Source organism: Python bivittatus, unplaced genomic scaffold, assembly GCF_059951505.1.
Source record: "Python bivittatus isolate LINGU-HERP-01145 unplaced genomic scaffold, Pbiv_v1 ctg000070_np1212, whole genome shotgun sequence".
Taxonomy (NCBI): domain Eukaryota; kingdom Metazoa; phylum Chordata; class Lepidosauria; order Squamata; family Pythonidae; genus Python; species Python bivittatus.
In genome coordinates, this window is record NW_028277034.1 from 37,137,192 (window position 1) to 37,157,806 (window position 20,615).

General features: G+C 38.5%; 1 protein-coding gene across 1 annotated transcript in view; it reads left to right on the forward strand.

Annotated features, from left to right (window-relative positions):
- Nucleotides 1–270: 270 nt before the first annotated feature.
- Nucleotides 271–20,615, forward strand: part of COL25A1 (collagen type XXV alpha 1 chain) — a 285,548-nt gene continuing 265,203 nt past the window's right edge. Inside the window, exons 1-2 of the mRNA XM_088132984.1 lie at nucleotides 271–2,409; nucleotides 4,254–4,323. Coding sequence (XP_087989110.1) covers nucleotides 2,083–2,409; nucleotides 4,254–4,323 — 397 coding nt within the window. The 5' untranslated portion in view covers nucleotides 271–2,082. The remainder of the gene's footprint in view (nucleotides 2,410–4,253; nucleotides 4,324–20,615) is intronic.

Sequence of the window (20,615 nt, forward strand, 5' to 3'; positions counted from 1 at the left end):
CAGGGCCCCAGGCTCAAGCACAAAGCCAAGCTTTCAAAGTGTTGTGAGTTATAAACCTAACAAAATATATTTATACTAAGGATTTGCAACAAAGTTGCAGCGCTGTTTGGTATCCAAACCTTCTAAAATGTAGAAGTTTGAAATTAAACACCTTTTTAGCTTATACAGTAGTCAACCTGTTACATTTGACATTGCCACCCCATTGATATGGAGCGGTACGGCTACGTATCTTGATGACATCCACCCTCTACCCCCCCCCCCCAGATCAGCATAGGTGTTTCATCAATAGTCCTTTAGTACTGTCTTCTAGTCTTCTCCTACTGGAACCTTGTAAGTTCCCCAAGGCCAACCCCTTCTAAATGGTCCAGAAGGTGTCATGGTTGATGGCATTGAAAGCTGCCAAGAGGTCCAAGGGAACTAACAGGGACACACACTTCCAGTACAGATCACCCACCACGGCCATCAAAGGCGTCCCAGCACCACATCCTTGTTGAAATGCTTCAGAAAATCAGCTTCACCCAGATGCCTCTGAAGCTGCCAAGCTGCAGTTCCTCAGTCTTGTTGCCCAAGAATGCAGCATCTGAGACTGACCTATAATTGGAGATTTCCTCTAGGAAAGGAGGCTTTTTCAGTAAATATAAGTCTTAAAGTTCCTGCCTCCTTTAAATAGGCAGGAACACATCCCTTACTTAAGGAGGGGGAATTTGCCTCTCTTTGCCAAGGGAAAATCCCAGCCCGGTATGTTTAATCCACCAGGAAGGGCAAGGGCCGAGAAACGAGGGCTGGCCATTATCTCTCCATAAGCCCCTGCCCACAGTCATCCAGACATCTACTGAGCCACAACCTAGCCATGTGAAACTTAGCCTGCCTTGTGAGCAATACCCCAGTTGATGGTTCCTTGTGTCCGAGGAATCCAGAGCGCTGAGTTAAGGGAATCACCATGGTGGAGTTATTAATGGGTTAAGGTGATATGCAAAGACAGCCGCTCAGCTCCGTGGAACAAAGCCACGGTAAGCGATCCAGGAGTTGGTCTATGGGACAACTGTTTTTCCGCTGACATCAATCCGATCGCACCATTAGTCTGTCCCTTGTCATTAAAGCCTCTTTGCGCCTGGACGTCCTATTTTCTTTCTAGGAAAGCAACTCTCCTCCTGGCAGAGCTTGGACCTGACCCCGCCCCCTCCGCAGTCACCCCCTTTTGTAGTAACAGGCGGCTCGATCCCGTGGAGTTCAGGCATGAACGGAACGTTATGCAGCGGCAGACTGGCGGGGGGGGGGGGAGATTGCTGGCCGCAGCTTTGCATAGATTATGCTAATAGCCGAATCTCCAGCCTTCCCGGGTCTAGGCGCGCTGGGTGCCGGCCCCTCGGTCTAGGTGAATAAATTATGCTAATGATATCCCGAGGTTCTGGCAGGCGCTTGAAGGCGGCGTGCGCTGCGTCCAGCCCAGAGAACCAAGCGGGAGGCTCGGAGACGTTTCCGCCGCCGCCGCCGCCGCCGCCGCTGCTGCTGCTGCTGCTCCTGACAGCCGCTACCGAAGGCGCCTACGCGGGCAGAGGGCTGCAGACGGACTCCGGGAAGGGGGACGCTTCTGTTCTCGCACGCTCTGCGGATCCCTCGTACTTGCTTAGGGGGCTGATGCTGAAGTGACTCCGGAGTTGTCTGGCTCTCCGGGCTGCGGGGAGCGCGAAGAAACCGGAGGAGAGCGAGAGGAGCAACAAGTCCGTCGGCGCCGTCGGGGAAAGAGCCTGGAAGCAGCACCTGACAAGGTTGCTCGGCGCCTCTTGTCGGCATATGCCATAAAAGGCAGCAGCTGGCGGAGGCTGAAGTCTGCCCTCTTCTTGGGGGCCCCCCGCGCCTCTTTGGATGGCAGTTTCAGAGCTACCTTGGGAATCCGGGAAGCCTGCATTGCACGCCACCTTTTGGCCCTGAAAGGGCCCGTCTTGGCTTTGGAGGGACCGATTCGAATTGTTGTCCCGTTCTTGTGGTGCCTGTTCCCTCTTGTGGCGGGGATCTTCGGGCAAAGCAGCCCTCCACAGAGAAGGAGGAGGGGGATTTTTGTGCTGCCTCTCCCAGCCAAGCATGGTGGGGAAAAGAAACCCCGATGCCAACGGGGAAGTCGGCTGCTTTGGCGGACAGCGCTTCTGTTCCCTCAGGTCTGCTCCGCCCGCCAACTCGCTGCTGGCCGCCTTCCTTCTCTCTGTGGGATCCATAGCTTCCTGCGTGTATCTGGGGATGAAGACCAACGACCTTCAGGCCAGGGTCTCTGCCATTGAGACGGCGCAGGGGGATATGGGTGCTGCCGCCGCTGCCGCCACTGCCGCCGCATCCTACCAGTCGCTGCCCAGCTATTCTTTGGATCAGCTGAATTCCCTGATGCAGGAAAAAGTGGAGCAACTTCTGGCTCAGGTGGGGCGGCCTTGAAAATTGAGGATGGGGTTGGCCATCCCAGGACGAGGCTGTTAGCCAGCCAGACAGCTCAGGGACATCTGTGCATTTGTGAAATGGATGGGCTGTATAGGCACCCTCTAGGAAGAGAATGGGCAATGTGTCTCTTCAGACCTCCCTAAGCAAGAACACACCAGTCCCAGCCAGCCCAGCCAGTTGTGAGGGATGACGGGAGCTGCAGCTCAGCAACCTCTGGAGGGCCACACATTGTCACCTCCTGCCCTTGTGCCTTGATCCTAACCAAAGGCAACAAAGGAAAGCATGTGTGTAGGATAGGGAGAAATGGAGTATGCATCTTGGGGAGGGGGAATGATGGGGGGGGAAGTGAAAGAGGAAAATGCTTTTGTTAGGAATTGCCTGATTGAAGAGATACGGTGGCAGTCAAATGTATTAATATGGCGCTGCATTTACTTTCCCCCTTTCCTGCACAAATTCAAGGCAATGTATATAATACACCCATGTTCCCATTTTTATCTTCGTTATAACCCTACGTGGTGTATTAAGTGAGAAACCGTGACTGTCCCAATGTGACCCATGGATGTCACAGCTAACTGAGGATTGAAACCTCTGTGTTCCAAATCCTACTTCAGCACTCTAACCACTACACTGCACTGGTTCTCTGGGCTAACCAATTTGAGAGTAATGTAAGTTGGAATGTACCTTCAGTCTCTTTCAAATGTCAGGCAGGCCTTCTCTTTGTTAGCATTGCTCTTTTATAGAATAAGAGTTACAACAAAGAGCATCCTATGCCCATATGGGCCTTTCCTTAAGATATCGTTACCACCCATCACCCCCCACAAGGGTTTAGAAGGAAAGGAGGGCCATGAATCTATAAACAAGTGTGCTGCCTCACCGTCTGGACATGGGAATTGTGCTCAGTTGAATAAACTAAATAAACAAGTGGTGGCTATCAGTTGCCTGGACAAATTCTTTAAAGCAAGGGTTATTATAGTGCTCAGGGAATTGCTATGAACTAGAGGCAATATGGGGCATTTGTTGCATTCCAGGAACTTGAAAAAGGAGACAGCGGCAACATTAGCAGGGCTCCGTCTTACATGTTTCAGAATGATTCTGTTCCAACTGTATTTCATTTTATTATGATTGTTACTTGGTTAGCATCATGGTTGACAAGAGTCCCACATAGGCATGTGTTTGTAAAGTAGAGATCCAAGTTTCAATGAGCTGCCAGAACCAGTCCCAAGAGACCACTTGGCAGCAACTAGAATTCACTTGGCAGGAGTTACTCCTATAATGTGGTAGCCGTTGACCTGCATATATAAAATATTCCTTGCTCTTTAATCTCTAATTTGCAGATATTTGCCCAAACCAAATTATTTGTATCTACACAGATACTGTGGGAAAAGATAGGCAATTGTTTTCATATGTAAGACGCAAACCGCCTCTTGGTGAAGAACAATACAGGGAACACCTTCATTTTCTTGGGCTTATGTGTGATATTTAAATTAGGGACAGCAATATGTGTCACTCCAGATGTTGTTGAATGCCATTGCCCATCATTTCCTGCCAGCATAGCCGATGATTACAGACGATAGGGTGGGACTCTAAAAACATCTGGAAGTCTGTGCTTGATTTACTCCTGATTTAAGCTATAGTTAAGATCAGAATGAACAAGTGATCAATTGATTAACATATAGAAACTGCAAACACCAAAAGTTAAGTGGGCTAATAAATATCAGTATATTGTATTTTTATTACTTACAAATAGAATAGATTTGACACCAGATCTCTCATTCAACTTTTGTTGCAAAGGACTGTTTTTCAAATGTTCTCTTTCTTCCCTGTAGAAGTCCTATGAACATATGGCAAAAATCAGAACAGCAAGAGAAGCTTCCTCAGAATGCAACTGCCCACCAGGTAAATGAGAAGAGCATCGAAACATATTAAAAAACAATCTTGACACTGCTTTTATGTAGTACATATAGATATACGTTCAGCATTGCCAGATATTGAACAACATATTGTCATTGTTCCTTTGATTATTTTATTGAAGAAGGATTCAGGAATAAAATACTGTACAGAGAGGTTAGTTCCTATATTCCAAAGGTTAGAGAAAATATCAGTGAATAATGGGGAAAATATCAATTATACTACAGTTATTTCCTACCTCCTCTCCCATTCCTGGGAAGGAAGCCCCTTTAATTCAATGGGGTATTTCTGGGTGGACATGGATAAGATTGCACAATATTAGTTAAAGAGAATCATAAACATAATATAACAAAGCAAATCTTATTCTCTGTAATGTGTGGTAAGACCTTAAACCTGTATAGTCTTAATATGTTCAATGTGATTTTAAACTTTCTTGCTAATTTAAAGCTCAGCAAATTTTATGGGACTCATTCCCTAGGAAATCCAGTTTAAGGTTACAGTCTAAGATTGTCATTGTAATTCTTCCTTACTGGAGAGGAAGCCCTACTGAATTCAATGATTTTTTTTTTATTTTTTAGAAGAAATATATCTGATTGCATTGTTTGATTGCAATCCCCTGTGTGTCTGTCTGGCATAAACCAGTGAGATGTTTTGAACATAGGAAGGGATATAAAAATGTCTTAAATAAATAAAGAATAATTGAACCCAGTGGGATGTACTTCTAAGTAAATAAGCGTTAGATGAAGGTTATAAAGCTAAAATCCTTTTCACATTTATTTAGCATTAAATCATATTGAATTGGGGCTTACTTTAAGTAGATAAATGTTCATAGGCTCATGCTGTTAATTCATCTGTTTTAAAGCACTTAGAACAGTGAGGTTTATTTCCAGATAAATGCATTTAAGAGTGTTCAGTGAATGAACACATAGTGAATCAAGCATTCCAGAAATGTTTGCATTTCAGGAGTAGATTCACATATTCTGTCATTAGACAGTATAGTCATCATCTGTGACTTGCCTCACTGAAAAGAGCAGTAAGTTAAGGGTACCGGTCAGTTAAAACTAAACCAAAAATTTATTTAATAATTGTTAATATTTGTTTTTCAGTTTGCACTGTAGAATACGTGCAAGCCAATTTGTGTTGTATTTGCATGCTATATATGTATTACTATACAGAATTTCTATGCACTGTTGCAATTCATTGTTTTCACTCGAATTTTTGAATAAGCAAACTTTTCAATGTTTGATTCTGTGAAAATGAGACCAATAATTTGTGGGAATCTATTACTTCCTTTTTAAAAAAAAAAGTTCCAGTGCTGTTTAGATGTGTATTTTTTCAATTATTTTCAGAAATTATAGTCTAAGTAGTTCTATTTTCTTCAGGCTCCTTGAAGTTAGAGTGGTGTACGGACTATTACAGTTACTTGTGTATGGTGTACTTCTGTGCCAGAATGGTGTTCACTAAAGAGAGTGGATCCTATGAACTATTTGGCCATCTAGACTTGAGAAGTAGTTGCCTTGCCAGGTACATATTAGGAATAAGATTAATCTGGTAGTTAGGTCATTAAAACTGTCTATATTTCATTCATCCAAACAGTATGGAATCAGTCCAAGGTTCTGACCCCCCCCCCCACTTAGTATATTTGCTGAGTCTTCAGAGAAACTTCATGTATATTTGCTTCTTTGCTGCAGATGACCAGAATAATGTAAGGATATTGGAACCAGGCACAGGCAGTGTGCCTGACATCAGGGCCTAGAGTATGTCCAACATATCAATTATTGTATGATGGCCCCTTCACACTGAGGAATGTAACGGTGCTTTGGAGAATAAAATAACCTGAGACCTGAGAGTCATTTCATATACAACTCCAGTGATCAGTTATCAGCATGTGGAAACAAGTTTTTGCAGCTTCTAGAACTTCCTCAGGCCATGATTGCTGAAAATTGACAGCAATTTACTAAGGTGGAAAATACCTGAAAACTACAGATTATGCTTAAAATAACATAATCAAGGAAAATCTCTCAAATCCAGCCCTGCCCATGTGTGATGTGGCTTCACCTACTTTGTAGCTCTCAGCCCTTCCCCCCAAAATGTTAATTATGAACTCTCAGACACCAAAAGGGGTATATATAGAGAAGAATGCCACCTGCTTTTGAGCATATTACCAACAGAAATCAGAAATGCAAGCAATTATGGTTTCTTGATGAATATACATTTATGGTGTACGTATTTGAGGGTGTGTGTTTTCCAAATTCATATCTTACTTATGTGCTGTAAAAATATATTGGGATCTACCAAAATATAATAATCAGAGAATTTTTTACTGTTATGAGCAGTACCAGTATTTGAACTCTTGATTATTGTCTTGGAAGGTATTGATATCCTAATATTATGCTAAGGAAAATATATGTTTTGTAATTGTGCCAATCCTGTAGATCAAAAATAGAGTAAAGAGGGTGATTCTCTCAACTAATATTCAAAATGCTGGTAAGTTTGAATATATGTTTACCAGCTTTTACTCAGACTTGTTCTTCAGATATAGGTGTTTGAAGACAAGCAAGCAAACAAATGTTTTGTGGCAGATAATGTTATCCTAGTACTGTATGGTGAATAACCTTTAAATAATAATAAAAAACAGGTGCGGTGTTTTAATTTAATTCTGCATACCTTGAAAAATGTCACAGCATATATTATATTTATTCTTATACAATAGAAAGGATGTTCTGATTGGGGTGGACATATGTATTCATGTTATTGTGCGTATATAGTAATGGTGTTCTAGGTGAAGTGTGAGATTAATTAGAATACCTTGCTTCTTTTATAAATACTATGATCTCATATGTAGACCTGATCTATGAGATGAATCTCCTGATCTTTGCAGATCCTGTCCCCACTTTCATTTTAATACAACTCCAAACTTTATCCTTGTTCTCATCTCTTCCTAGACCCTATTCCATGAATGAAACAGACTTAAGTGATCAGTAGGTATACTAATATTAAAGTACCATTTCCCCCCTTAAGCTGACACTGTCCAACCACAGCTTCAAGATGTATAAAATCCATAACACTTTCCTACCTGTTATTTTGGAATTTAGGTGTAATCAGAGGGTTTTTTTTTTTTTGAGGAATGTTAGGAGACATAGTCATGCCCCTTCCTTTCTGGTTATTAGCTAGCTTCCTCCTCAACCCTCTCTTCATTGGTACTTGGTTTCTTAAGTTCCTTTCATACCTGTTATCTCCACTCTCTGTTTCTGATACCAACTTTTCTCCAGGCTTTCAATCAAGTAAGGAGAAGAGTAGGCCTACATAATGGGAAAGGAGGAGAAGAGGGGTTTTATTAGCCTATTTCTGCTTAAACGGTATTCTGAGATCACCAGATTTCCACTATTTTATCTGGGGAAGATGAGGGGGCATTTTGACGGTTTTATGAACCAGATGTCTAGCTTTAGATGCTGCAGATTCTTCTCCTCCTTGCGGTGTCCAGAGAATAACCAGGATACCAAATTGGGTTTTTGTTGTTTATTTGAAGTTTTTCTATATTTGTCAATTTCAGTCATTCCCTGTTCACACTTGAGGTATAGCAATAAATGTGGTTGCTGAACCACAACTCAGTTTCAGGTTTTCTGCCCTAAAGGACTTGAACAATCATGGGAGGGTCTGTCTCCCTCTGGGGCCATTTTTGCCCAGACGTATTCCCACATTTTTTTTATTTCTCATTTTTTAAAAATGGGAGAGTTACTAAATAGGGTATGAGAGGGAGGGCAGAGAAATCAACCTACAGAATCCAAGGCAGACTCCTACACGCAGACCCACCTCAGTTTTCCTGAAACACCCTGATCTGTGGATGTTTCTGCTGTTGTCTAGTGACCTGCGAAAAGAGGCAACAGCAAACCCAGAGGAGAAAAATAATCATGTTTCATATGAGTTGCACACCCACAAACCATTAGACCATGACTCAGTATAGAGTCAATAGGGATCAGCAATGGGACCAGCAAATATTGTGCTAGCATTGTTCTGTGCTAGCTCAAGAATGGATGGATAACACTTTAACTTGGTGGTAGGGGAAGTCTCTCAAACTCAGACACAGCATCTTTGTTATACATGCTGCTTTTCTTTCTCACCACAAGAGCTCTACATCTTGTGACAAGTACCTGAGCATCCTCTGCTGTGTTTGTTTGGGGAATTTCATGCTGTATGAAATTTTCTGCTAACATTACTTTTGAAAAATGTACTTACAGAGACTGGGTAGTTAAATATATCTGAACACAAATTTGATTCAAGTTCAGTAGCAAGGAAAAAATGTTCAGGTAAATAAAAATAGAAATAGAACTGTAGGAACTCTGTACGCTACTGAGGTCTGATGTCTATGTGATGAATACTCTAATGTGTGGATTGTATTCTTAATTATATTTTAAGTCTTCACTGTGGCTGTGTACTTTGAAATTACATCTACTGTAGGCTTATTAAAATGGATTTTCCTGTAGCATTTTCCACTCTCTTCTTTTATAGAAGTATTCTGTAGCACAGTATCATGTAATTTCTAACATTCTACTGGTTTGGTATTTGAAAGGGAATTATCTTTCATATTCTGTTTGACAAACAACAGTCTCCTGATCTTGCAAGTCCAGCTGAAGTTCTGGAAATACATGATAAGATATAATCATCCTCTTACGGTGTTCCATGATAAGGAAGTTCCATGGCTAGATAACATTTCTGTTGTTGTTGTTTTTTTTAAAAAAAGACTTGAATCCAGGAGTACAACAGATTCATATTTTCCTGTCTTGCTTGTTGTTATGCATGCGGGTCTTCAGACTTTTTATTAGCTTGAGTAAATAGTTTGTTGAAACAAGGTTATGTATTTTATTTCCATGACATACAAGGGAAAGCAAGATTAAAGATTTCTTTTGTATTAAACTAAAACCACATGAAGAAAGGAAGTCAGTTGAAAAAGTATCTAATTCTGCCATCCTTTGCATGCTTACCTGTCAGGCCAAGCCCAAGGAATTCCAAGAGACCATGTAAATTCAGTCCAGCAATGTTTATTAGCTACAACCTCTAGCAAGAATCTTCCCAGACTGAAACCCCAGCTCCCAAGCAATGCCAGCCACAACACTGTGAATTACTCAGGGAGGTGCCAGCCTCATCCTCTTATCTCTCCCTCCTGCCTCAGGAGATGAAAGAAAATGTTTTTCTCTCTGAGTCTGGCCTTCATAATTCCATTCCATCACATTACCTGACAATAAGTAACACAAACATAATGAGACTTATTTTCTTAAAACATGTATAGGATTGTGTTGATGATAACCATATCATCTTTGTTGCTTGTTGACCATGTACTGTAATATTTACAGTAACCTTACGTTAAGTGTATTGCTATATTGATTTGGACAGTTTCTGATAGTATTATCTATCATATTACTAAAGTGCCATGATGTTCACAATGCAAATTGTGACCATTTGTAATTCACTTATTTGGATTGTTGTTGTTCTTTTTTCCTCAAGGGTTTTAATACTGATGTAATCATGTTGGTTCTAAGGGCTGTAGCAGAATTAAGAGTTGTCATTGGGCTTCATATTTAGAACTGTTCTTAGGATTGCAACTGTTAGCCTATTCAGTTCTAATAACTATTTCTGGTGGGACTGAGCCTATTGACAGAACACCTCCTGATTTCAGTTAGGATAATTATGCAAAAGGCTCATCTTGCAGTTAATGAACAAATTATTCCTTTATATGGTGCAGAAGGCTGGGGCAGAAAACGTGCAGACTTCCAGGAGGAATATTATGGTACTTGGAGGGCCACGGACAGTTTAAGGGGAAGATTTAAAACTTCAGATACAGGATGAGTCATCCTGCAGCAAGTACTGAAGCTCAATATGTGACCACATAGTAGCTTTACAGACAGTTTTTGTATAACGTGGTGGGTGGAGTGGTGTACAGTTGTTCAAGGTTTCTGTAACTTTTCAAAATATTCACTTTGGAATCAAGAATAATATACTAAGTTCTTTAGAGTGCTGCTGTTCAGAAAGCATTTGTCCTAAGTATGCTGAACAACAGTAGCATTTTAAAACTTGCCTTAAACTTTAAATAAAATCCTATAGCTTACAATAATTTCTGATCGTCTGGCACTGTCATTATTCTGAATTACTTCTTTTTTTCACCATCTGCATCTATTTTGTACTGCTCCTCTAAGATTGGCAGAGTTTTCCATTTGAAGTGTTTTTGTGCTTTTTGCATAATTTGCCATGTAAGACTGAGCCTTCGTGCTGTTTTATGAAAAATTGCCACATAAAAGAAACCTTATACTAAAGGAAATATACAAACATGCTGTATGTTCATAGTTTTTATTTAGAGAGAAAGGGAATACGGCAATGCATAACTGATTATGAAAATAATGTGGTAACTATGTAAAACTTCTTATTGTTTGTAATTAAAGCAGTCAATATACATAGCAGTTTATAGAGTTTTATAAGGAAAAATAAAATAAAATGGGCTCCAAGTCCTTACAATCTGAAATAGGAAGAGGAGGTCAGCAGAGGGGGAAAAATGTAAAGGGATGAATGTAAAAAAATGCATTTACACACACATGAGTATTAAAGTGAAAAACAACATAAAAGGGTAGATTTTAAAGTAAGGATTTAAAGGGAAAACTAGAGAGAAAGGTGACAGCACATGTATATTCAGTTGTAGAATGCCATTCATAGACAACAAAAGGGAAAATGAATGGAGTTGTAAATATAGAATAAGAGATTGGGGGCTCAAAGAGTCACTGGAACTCTATCGTTCAAGGCCCAGTATGTCTTGGTTCCAAACACTCTAAGCCTTGGTTTATTTTTACCATGGTTTGTTAAATAAGCCATATTAGCCTGATTCATATTACACTAAGCTGTAAATCATGGTTTACTAATCAGGGGATTGGATTGGATTCATTAATTGCTCTAAGAATAAAACTAACCAATCACATTTAATATGCTGCTCCTTAAAGACCTTTATGGCTCAGGTATCTGCTCCAAGTAAACTCTGCCTATTTGATGAGATTGAGAAGAAAGAGAGGCTTTGTGTGAGTTCCAATTTCTAGGAAGTGTCATCTTCAGTGACCCTGGAGGCAAATCTTGATGCTCTTATTTGGAACAGCTTGCCTGCAGACGTAAGACTGGCCCCAACTTTGCTAGTGCTCCAGAAGGCCACTAAGACTTGAATGTTTTGGAGAGCTTTGCAAATGGCAGCATGAAGGGATTGTTCCCCTAAATAAGTGGTACCACAGTGATGGGATGTTGCTCATTTTTTAATGATATAACTCATTAACCCAATTACTGAATTGCAGAATATGTAAGCCACTCAAGAGAGTTGATTGAAATTGTGTATAAGACAAAGTAAAAATAAACAAACGAATAATGGCTTAGCACGGGGTGTGAACCGAACCATGAAAAATAAGTACCAAAAACTGCCTAACAAAACAGAATCAGCTGATCATGGAATAAAGAATTCACAAATGTCTTATAGCAAGAGGGGGCGAAGTAGTAAGAATGAGCTGTCATCAATAGGCCAAAGTTTCGGAAATCCATCCTTGTAAGTTATATATAGTGAAACTGAATCCTGGATTGATTCTTAAATAATACTTGATTTGCTGCCTGAATGGATGCTAGTCACCTCTTCACAAACTGTTGGACCAATTAAAAATGAGAGTATCCTGGGTGGAAATCATATGCTTCTCTGAATTGATTTAAAGGAAGCCTGGTTGGTAGGCTTAGCTCTGGCAGCCCTTTTTAAATACATAGACAAAACAGCCTGTGTTCCCAGAATAGGACTTAGCTATTATTGTCCCTGTTCTCAGGAAGGGAGTAAAGTCTAACCCAACCAACTATTGCCTAATCAGCCTGTTAAGAACTATTAGTAAACTGTATGCAAGACATCTTTATTGGAAATGATTGGGTTGCATTGAAAATGAACTTATTATGGCTAGTAAGCAAGCAGGTTTTAGAACAAGACAGTCAATTTAGACCAATGCCTTCTATTACACCATTGCTGGAAAAACATAGCTAAAACCAAATATAAACTGTATGCTACCCTTATTGACTTAAAGCCAGCCTTTGACATAATCCTTAGAGATAGAGTGAAGTATAAACTCCACCTTTCAATCTTGATAGATCTACTTCTGCAAATTGAAAAGTTTTACCCCAAAAATATAGTCTCCAAATAAAATGAAAATAAAAAAGATCATAGAAAACTTGGAAGACTGCATATAAAATTTATGCTAAATACAAAATAGGTTTAGAAGATAATTGGGAGGAACTGAAAAGGTCCTAGGAATGATAAATGATATAGAAAAGTGAGCTAAACGAGATGTGGAAGAGGAAAACATTATAGAAGAAAACAGCAGTAGTTAAGTGAGGAAAGGAGAGGAGATGGTCAGGAAGATAGATGGAGAACTAAAGGGATGGAGAGGAACTAGTAGATATTTTTAGGGATGTACAAAACTTGCAGATTTGGGACACCATGCCAAAACACTTGCAGTTTAGAGGATTTACTTCCAGAAACTGCCCCCAGAATGGCATAGGATGAGAGGAGGCGTGGCTCTGCCTGAGGGGCAAATGTAACATTCTGGAGCTCTGCAGAATGTTCAGCTCCCGAATCAGTGAGTTTATCCCTAGAGATTTGTAAAGCTTAGAGAAAGAAGTATTGGGTCTTAGAAAGTGGAGAGATCAAGGTGGTATAATAATGTTAGCTGGAAAAATAGCATAAGAGAAGGAAGAGAAAATGAAGTAAAAAAGAACAAAGTCAGCAAAGCTTTCTAAATTCCTCCAAAGGCATTATTTCTTAATCACCACAATGTTTCTTTAATTTGTTAAGAGATTAGGAGCTGGTTTAAGGTACAATATTTAACAGGAACATATACAGGGATATAATGTTGACAATGCAGTGCTATAGCAACACATTTCTAATTTCCAGTGTTGTAAAGATTGCTTCCTGAGGCATTACTATTAAGGGAAATCATATAAGAGAGAAGAAATCAATTTCAGGGATTAAAAGAGTCTATAAATTGATATCAGCAGGGTATTACTACTATATTATGACTAAAGCCAGACAATATACAGAGATGCTGCAAAAGAGATGAATTAGGAGTTGACAGTATAAGAGACCTGGAATGGAGACGTAATTCTGCAAAATGAATGGAATGGGACATTGCCATCCTCTATCAGAGCTGTTTCATTACTGTTTCTTTGTTGCTAGCTGTTAAGGCATAATACCTTCAAAAATTGTGTGGTTTTCATCTGTCAGTATTTTAATACTTTCTTAATGCAGATGTCTATTGACGTACAGTAAAGTAGCTTACAGCTTCTACTTAATTATATAAATTTGATAAACAAATAAATAAATAAAGGGCACTGATTCTTTCCTTCACAGTAGAAATAAATTTATTTTATTGGTTAAGATAAAATCTTTTGATTCTACTTGCCATGTGTAAGGAGTAGTCTTAGAAGGATCTTAAAAGATGACTTAATTGAAAGCTTCAGGTTCAATTTTTAGCTGTGGTTTATCATTGTCATTTATAGGGAATTATGCTGGAAGTTGTTTTGGCTTAGAATGATTACAGTTCTTTAAATTGTCTGTTTAAAATTGTATTTTCTATTTTTATCAGTTACATTCGACAAGGAACTTAATTTTTGATTTCAGAAAATGTGTAAACAGTTGATGTATATGCTTGAAATTCATTTTTTATTAATATTTTAAATCAGAATCACAGAAGTTAGATATAGAATGCTAGGAATATATTTAAAAATTTGGTATAACATATAATACATTTTTGCACACAGTTGCTTCTTCATTCAAAGTCCAGTTTTCAAAAGCTGGATTTAGGAACTGAGTTCACACAACATGATAAGCCATAATGCAGTTTTGGTATAATGTGCTGTGCAGTTTTGGTACAATGTGCTGTGTAAACAGAACCATAACTTTAAAATCCTTCCCTCTCTCAAAGGCATAAAATGTGCTACTGATTTTAAGTAATTTAAGTAGTTGAGACCACTAATGGTGCTCTTAACTTTTTCAAGACCATAGAACTTCAAGCATTTTTTTTTTAATGTAGATCATCTGGGACATTTCTTTTTTTTAAATGAAGACAATAAAGAGAATATTGAAATAATATATGTTTCATTAACAGTCTCTCTTCCCCCATCCCCCCCTTTAATATATCAATTGTAAATCTTAATGAGATGTGTGAGCTTGCTTCTGATGGCATATTTCAACAATGCCTGGAGTGACATTTTTCTTGGTTGCAGTGACTGCTGAAAATCCACTCTCACAAAAGTATGCTGAAAGAAAAGGCAGCAGGATTTTGAGTGCCTTTTCACTTAGAAGCTTATACTCTCTGTGAACTTTCATCCAAAAGACTTCTAGAAGCATTCCCCCCCCAATTGTTTCAGGGTGACATCTGAAACAACGTATCCCCTTCGTTCATATTTTATTTGGCTTGTGGAATTGAATAGATCCCAAACCCACAAAAAGGCTCCTCTTGAATCTTGGGACCAGTGTAGTTGAACTCAAAGCTAACAATGAAATAAATGACATTATAAACTTTCTGTTTGCTGTCACAACTTATTTGTCAGACATAGCTGTTTCTTGATTTTATTAACATAGAAGGTGAAAGGCAATAGCTATTTGACTAATAATCTTGATGTGTAATTCAGATATGTTAAATGGTAACTTTCAAAATTCCTGTCATCCGTGCTGCCTGGGAAATCTGGGAATTGAAGTCTAATACATTTGGAAAGCTTTTATATTGGATAACTGCCTACAGGCCAACTATGTTTGAACTAGCATTAATTCTACTGCATTTTAGGATTTTTTTCTATACAATCCTCAGTGAAAACTGCTATGTTTGAAGAGTTAATGGACTGCTTGAAAATTTAAAATAATGCAGAGAGGCAAAGTGCTAACATGATTAAAATGTTGGATCCTGAGAAATCAGAGTTCAAAAGCTGTTTGGTCATGAACCTTAGTGGGAAGCATCAGGCCAGTCACTGTCCCTCTACCTGACCAACTAAAGATTAAACGTGTTCTGTGTATTGCCCATAGAAGGTCTTACATGAAGTCATCCAACTGCTGGGTTCACACAAAATTTAAAGTGGTTGTTAGATTTAACTTCCCACAATACAAGAATCCACACATGATGGTTTATAAACAGCATTTTATAACTAAATGTGTTTCATGATCCCAGTCAATTCTGGTTTACTTAGTAAACCAAGGATAGAAAACCGCAGCCTCTCATGATTTAGTATGATGTATGAACCAGGCCAATGGGAAAATGAAAATTTTCTTCACAGCTTAAAGTATAGATTACATACCAGCAAGGTTGTTTCAAAAGCATATGAACTGCTGCTTCTAGAAAAAAGTTTCCAGAAGTCATAATTTTCAAGGGAAATGTTAATATCCATTTAGAAACAATTAAAGACTGCCTATAGACCAGCTGGATAAGTTCCTCTAAAGCCTTGCTGGGCCCCAGTGGGAGCTCCCCTTGAAATGCAAATATGAACTTCAGAGAGGTGATTTCTATGCTAGCTGGTACTGACTATGCCAAGCTAAGAATGACTTAAACATCTCCTCCCAACCTCTGCAATTCCAAGACTGCTTTGGTTTCCCTTCAGCTGTCAATTAAATCCACAAAAAGTATTCATCAACTGTATTTGTAAAATTAATGTCATGTCTAGTTTTGCACTGACTGGCCTTAAATAAATATGCAGCTGGAATACACTGGGAAAACATCAAGCACATACTCTTTGTTCCTTCACGTTTAAATGAAATGGTTTTCTTGAAACCATTAAGCTCTGAATATACAATGCATATTAAGTGAAAACTTGTGTCTTAGTGCCTATGTAGCTACTGACTGGCTAGCCCATTTGTGCTATAGACATTTGGGTGGCTAGGGATTATTTACTGTTTTGGGGACAGGGGCAAAGTCACAACAAGTGAAGTGATGCCAAGTAAACAGACTTCTGTGATGCACGTAACTGGATCAGGATTCTCCATTACTTTCTGTTTTTTGTTTGTTTTTTAAACTCTGCTAAACTTACAGTTGTTCTGCATTCCTGCTGGAAAATGGGAGATAAAAGATGCTTGAGATCTGTATGTGACCCTGGGGCTGCAGCTTGTCTACCTCCGCACTAGCCATAATGAGCAAGGAAACAATCATAGGGGCCCTGAAACAGAAACATTATTCATATAGTAGCACATAGAGTACAAGAAAAATAATGGGTTGGAACTCTACATTCTGTCCCTATTTTGACTTCAAGCATTCATCTGATCTCATGTATGGATTCACATATCCACAGGTTGTACATTTACCACCTCTGTTTGATCTTCATGGCATAGACCCCGAGGTGGCTAAATTGATTTTCAGATGCTGAGCCTTTCCATATTCCGCTTCCGGATACATGTTAAAACACAGCTGGTTTCATCTGGACTGTTTTGGCATTTAGGAACATCAGGATGTTCATGGGCATGCTTGATAACTGCATGTCTACACGCCTCAGAAGTTGATACTAAATAAGGTATTTGTAAAAATTTTATATGTGTTGTATTTTTATGCTTTTAATATTGTAAGCTGTGTAGAATTGATTGAGTAGGCTGCACACAAATGATAATAAATAAATAAATAAATAAATAAATAAATAAATAAAGTAGGATCTGATAGCCAATCAGCAGCTGCCTTTCCTGGCCAATAGTGGAGCTCAGAAAACTGCCAGCCAATCAATATTCACCAGACTGCCTGTTGCAACAGAAGGTGCTGAAATGCTGTTTAGCCTTTGCAATGGCATTTCCTGCTTGTTGGCAGATAGTTTGCAACTGGCTCAGGTGTATTCTGGGAAAACCTGCAGTGGTACTCATCCATTCATGGTGTCCTCTGATTAATGGGTAACTCATCCTATCATACCTTAAGCTGTGTCTGGAACAAGCCAGCTCAGATATTAGAGGATAATGTCAGGTGGCATCAGGTAGTATCAGCCTCCAGCCTCTGTTCATATTTAAAACCAAACATCAGTTGAGGTAGCAATATTGGTTTCATTTTTTAATATTTTGATTACACACACACACACATATATATACATACACATATACTCATAGCTGTCTGTATGTGTTTATATGTAAGGCCGTAGAGTATGAGAGAATAAAATGACTGTGTGTCATTGCATTCTTTACAAACCGTAACAGTCCAGTCATAGTGCTAAAGGAATTTTAAGTGAAGTAGCATACTCCTGTCTTTCCATTGTTATTTCTTTTGATTGGCTTACTGAATTTTTAAAAAATATTTTACCGCTAATAAGGCCTCTGGAACAGTGTATGTGTTTTGGAATTCCAATAAATTAATGTTACTTATTGGAAACATTCAGAAAAAAGGTTGAATTAGAGGCAATTTAAGTAAGGAAGAGGGTAGATTTAATATAAAGGGGCTTAGAGAAGGCTGAGCCTAGACTCACAACTCAAAGCCTGTTTGTTTTGCTGCTTCCCAACTATTTCATTGCTTGCTGCAGCCTCCATCTCCTCTTATTTTGGCTGGAGAAAGTAAGTAAGGTGCAGCCTTCAACTGTATGTATGCCTTTTCTCTAGTGTGAAAAATTGTGGGACATCCATTTAAATAGCTATGGGGAATATTTGGAATATTGGCAGTAATGTATATTCATATAACTCATAATGCATTAGCAAAGTCTTATTATGTATAGAAATTAATATGGAACTCTGCGGTTGCAATCTTCAGAATAAAAGAGTTAATCAGTTAGCACAGAATATCAGAGGAGTCTGCAAGTTTTCTCTACTGTTTTGTCTTGCACTGATTAGTATAATCCATGTTTATTCATGTAGCAAGAAATTTTTTATTCCTTGAATTTAAATTACTGAAGGGCAAAATGATGTCAGGAATTGCCCCTAATATTTGAAATAGAGAGTAAGTCAGTGTATGTCATAGAACATAAGTCCAGTGAGAGATCTGAATGTAAGTCCATACAGAGTAAGTCCAGTGTATATCATAGAACATTACTATGTTTGATTGTAGTTTATTTTATTACCTAGAAGATTTCATTTACAATGCCACCATACATCCCTCTAGACAAATCAGTCTTTAGTTTGAAGACTTCGCTGTTTGCTAATTACATTTTTCTGTGGTTAAAAGGTCACCCTAAACTATTCAGTGACTCAGATGCCATTGCCATCCCTTTCAGATAAATATTTGACAAACTACATTCTGTATAACCAAAATAATTATGGTTTAAAACATTGTTGAATTATCCACCAGAGTCTATGATTATATACATTTTGGATAACATAATGAAGGGCTATTCTTGAAAGAAAAAAGCTTTCTGTTATAGGTAGAGTTAACTCAGAGAAGAAAATGCCTGATTGTTGACATAAAATGCAAAGCTCAGCAAAAATTAGAATAATTGAAATTTGCATCTATTACAGTGAGATGTAGGCATTTTTACTGTCTAAAAGAGTTTGTAGTGTTCCTAACAATTCCATATGAGATGTGAAATATTCAATTGTATTAGAGAATCATTGACTTTAAGTCAGTAAAGAACTATCCCTATGAATTTAAGATTCCCCTCTGAAAGTAAACCTTCAGAATATTCAAGCTTCATTCACTGGGCATGTTACATTCCTGTAATTTCTCTTTATCTTGCATTTCACTGCTTGCTATTTTCCCAGATAATCAGACATCCCAACCTCACCTCATCTCTGAACTTGATAACTGCTCTTCTTCTTATTAATGCAACTCTCTCCAGTATGCCATTGTGGCTGATGTGAAATAGTTTTTCTCTCCTCTGTTTTCCTTGTAAAGAATTTACATTTCCTGGTAAACCTTAATGCCTTTTTTTTTTTTTTTGAGGTGGTGGGGGAGGTCCTGGAAATAATCATCTGAAGTTTTTGGTGATTTTGAAAAGGAACCTTATTTTCTTCTTTCTATCCAAACCCTACATAGATCAGAAGAATCTATTCTAAACTCCATCTGCCCTTCATTTCTAAACCATTACAAATGCTTCTGATATGCAAATTGCCCATATCTTCCAAACAGCCCAGCGGAGAGGAGACAGACATAACATAGTAGGCTGCCTGCCACTGATCATACTCAGAGTTCAAGTGGATAGCCTGTTCTGTTTAGCCTAATGGAGTACTATTAATAGCTTTTGGACTGAGAATAATGGGCCAATGATTGTTCAGTATCTTTGGGAAAATTCATGTTGCCCTTAAAGAGCATTTGTTTCTAACTAAAGCCAGATTTGTCTTCCCCACCTCCCTAATAATGTTCTTTCTTTCTTACGGGGTATCTAACTATATCCTCTCTCACTGCATTCAGTGTTCTGAATGAAGGTTATTGAAGGTTATTGGTATCTCTTTATTGCATTGTAAGCAGACACACTAACCTTTTTGTTAGGCTATGATGGGTCACCTCAGTCTAAACCATACAAAGCTCCTCTGGGTAGAGTAGACTTAAGAAGAGCTTTGTTTGGCACACAGACTGGTAAGTCTGGTAAGATACTATGGCATACAGTGAGAAGGGGCTTGATGGTGGTGAAGAGGCTTTTTATATGCAGAAGTACAGTGGCTATACTACTTGCTATCTAAGAATGTGGATGTGGAGTCTTGCACGGTGGGAATATACATTTGGGATATGCGTAACAATGGGATTTCTGATTTTATGGATGTCTTGTAGTGAGGTTAGCACTTTACTTTTTATGTAATTAAAAGTTTTAGAAAAACATTAGCTTAGTAAAGGATAACAGCGTATAGAGAGAGAGAGAGAAAGAGAGAGAGATGTGTAAATGTATTTTTTAAAAGAGAAAGATAATTTCATTCTTGAAATACAATAAAAAACTGATAAGAACTGAATTACTATTATTGTATTTTGCAGTGCTGTAATTCATTATTTCAGTTGTGCAAATGAATAATGGGAAAATAAATAAGATTTTTTTATCAGAGAAGTTTAACTATGTTTGTATTCTGGAAACTTAAAATGTTATACAGCCACCATGATTCTAGTAATGTGAAAAATTTAGTAACTGTCCACTGAAATTAGAGTGTTTTTTTCCCTTTTGGTTATAGAGATTAAATACAATTATTTTATAAGTTCACCCCCCTCATTTTTTTGTACAACATTTTTCATTGTTTTAAACATTAAAACTGATTCTTCATGTTTTTGTGATTAAAATTCCAACTTGAACTTATATTTTATTTAATTACAGGAAATTTAGCATGCTTTCCAGCATTTCCTAAGATGACTTGAAAATAATTA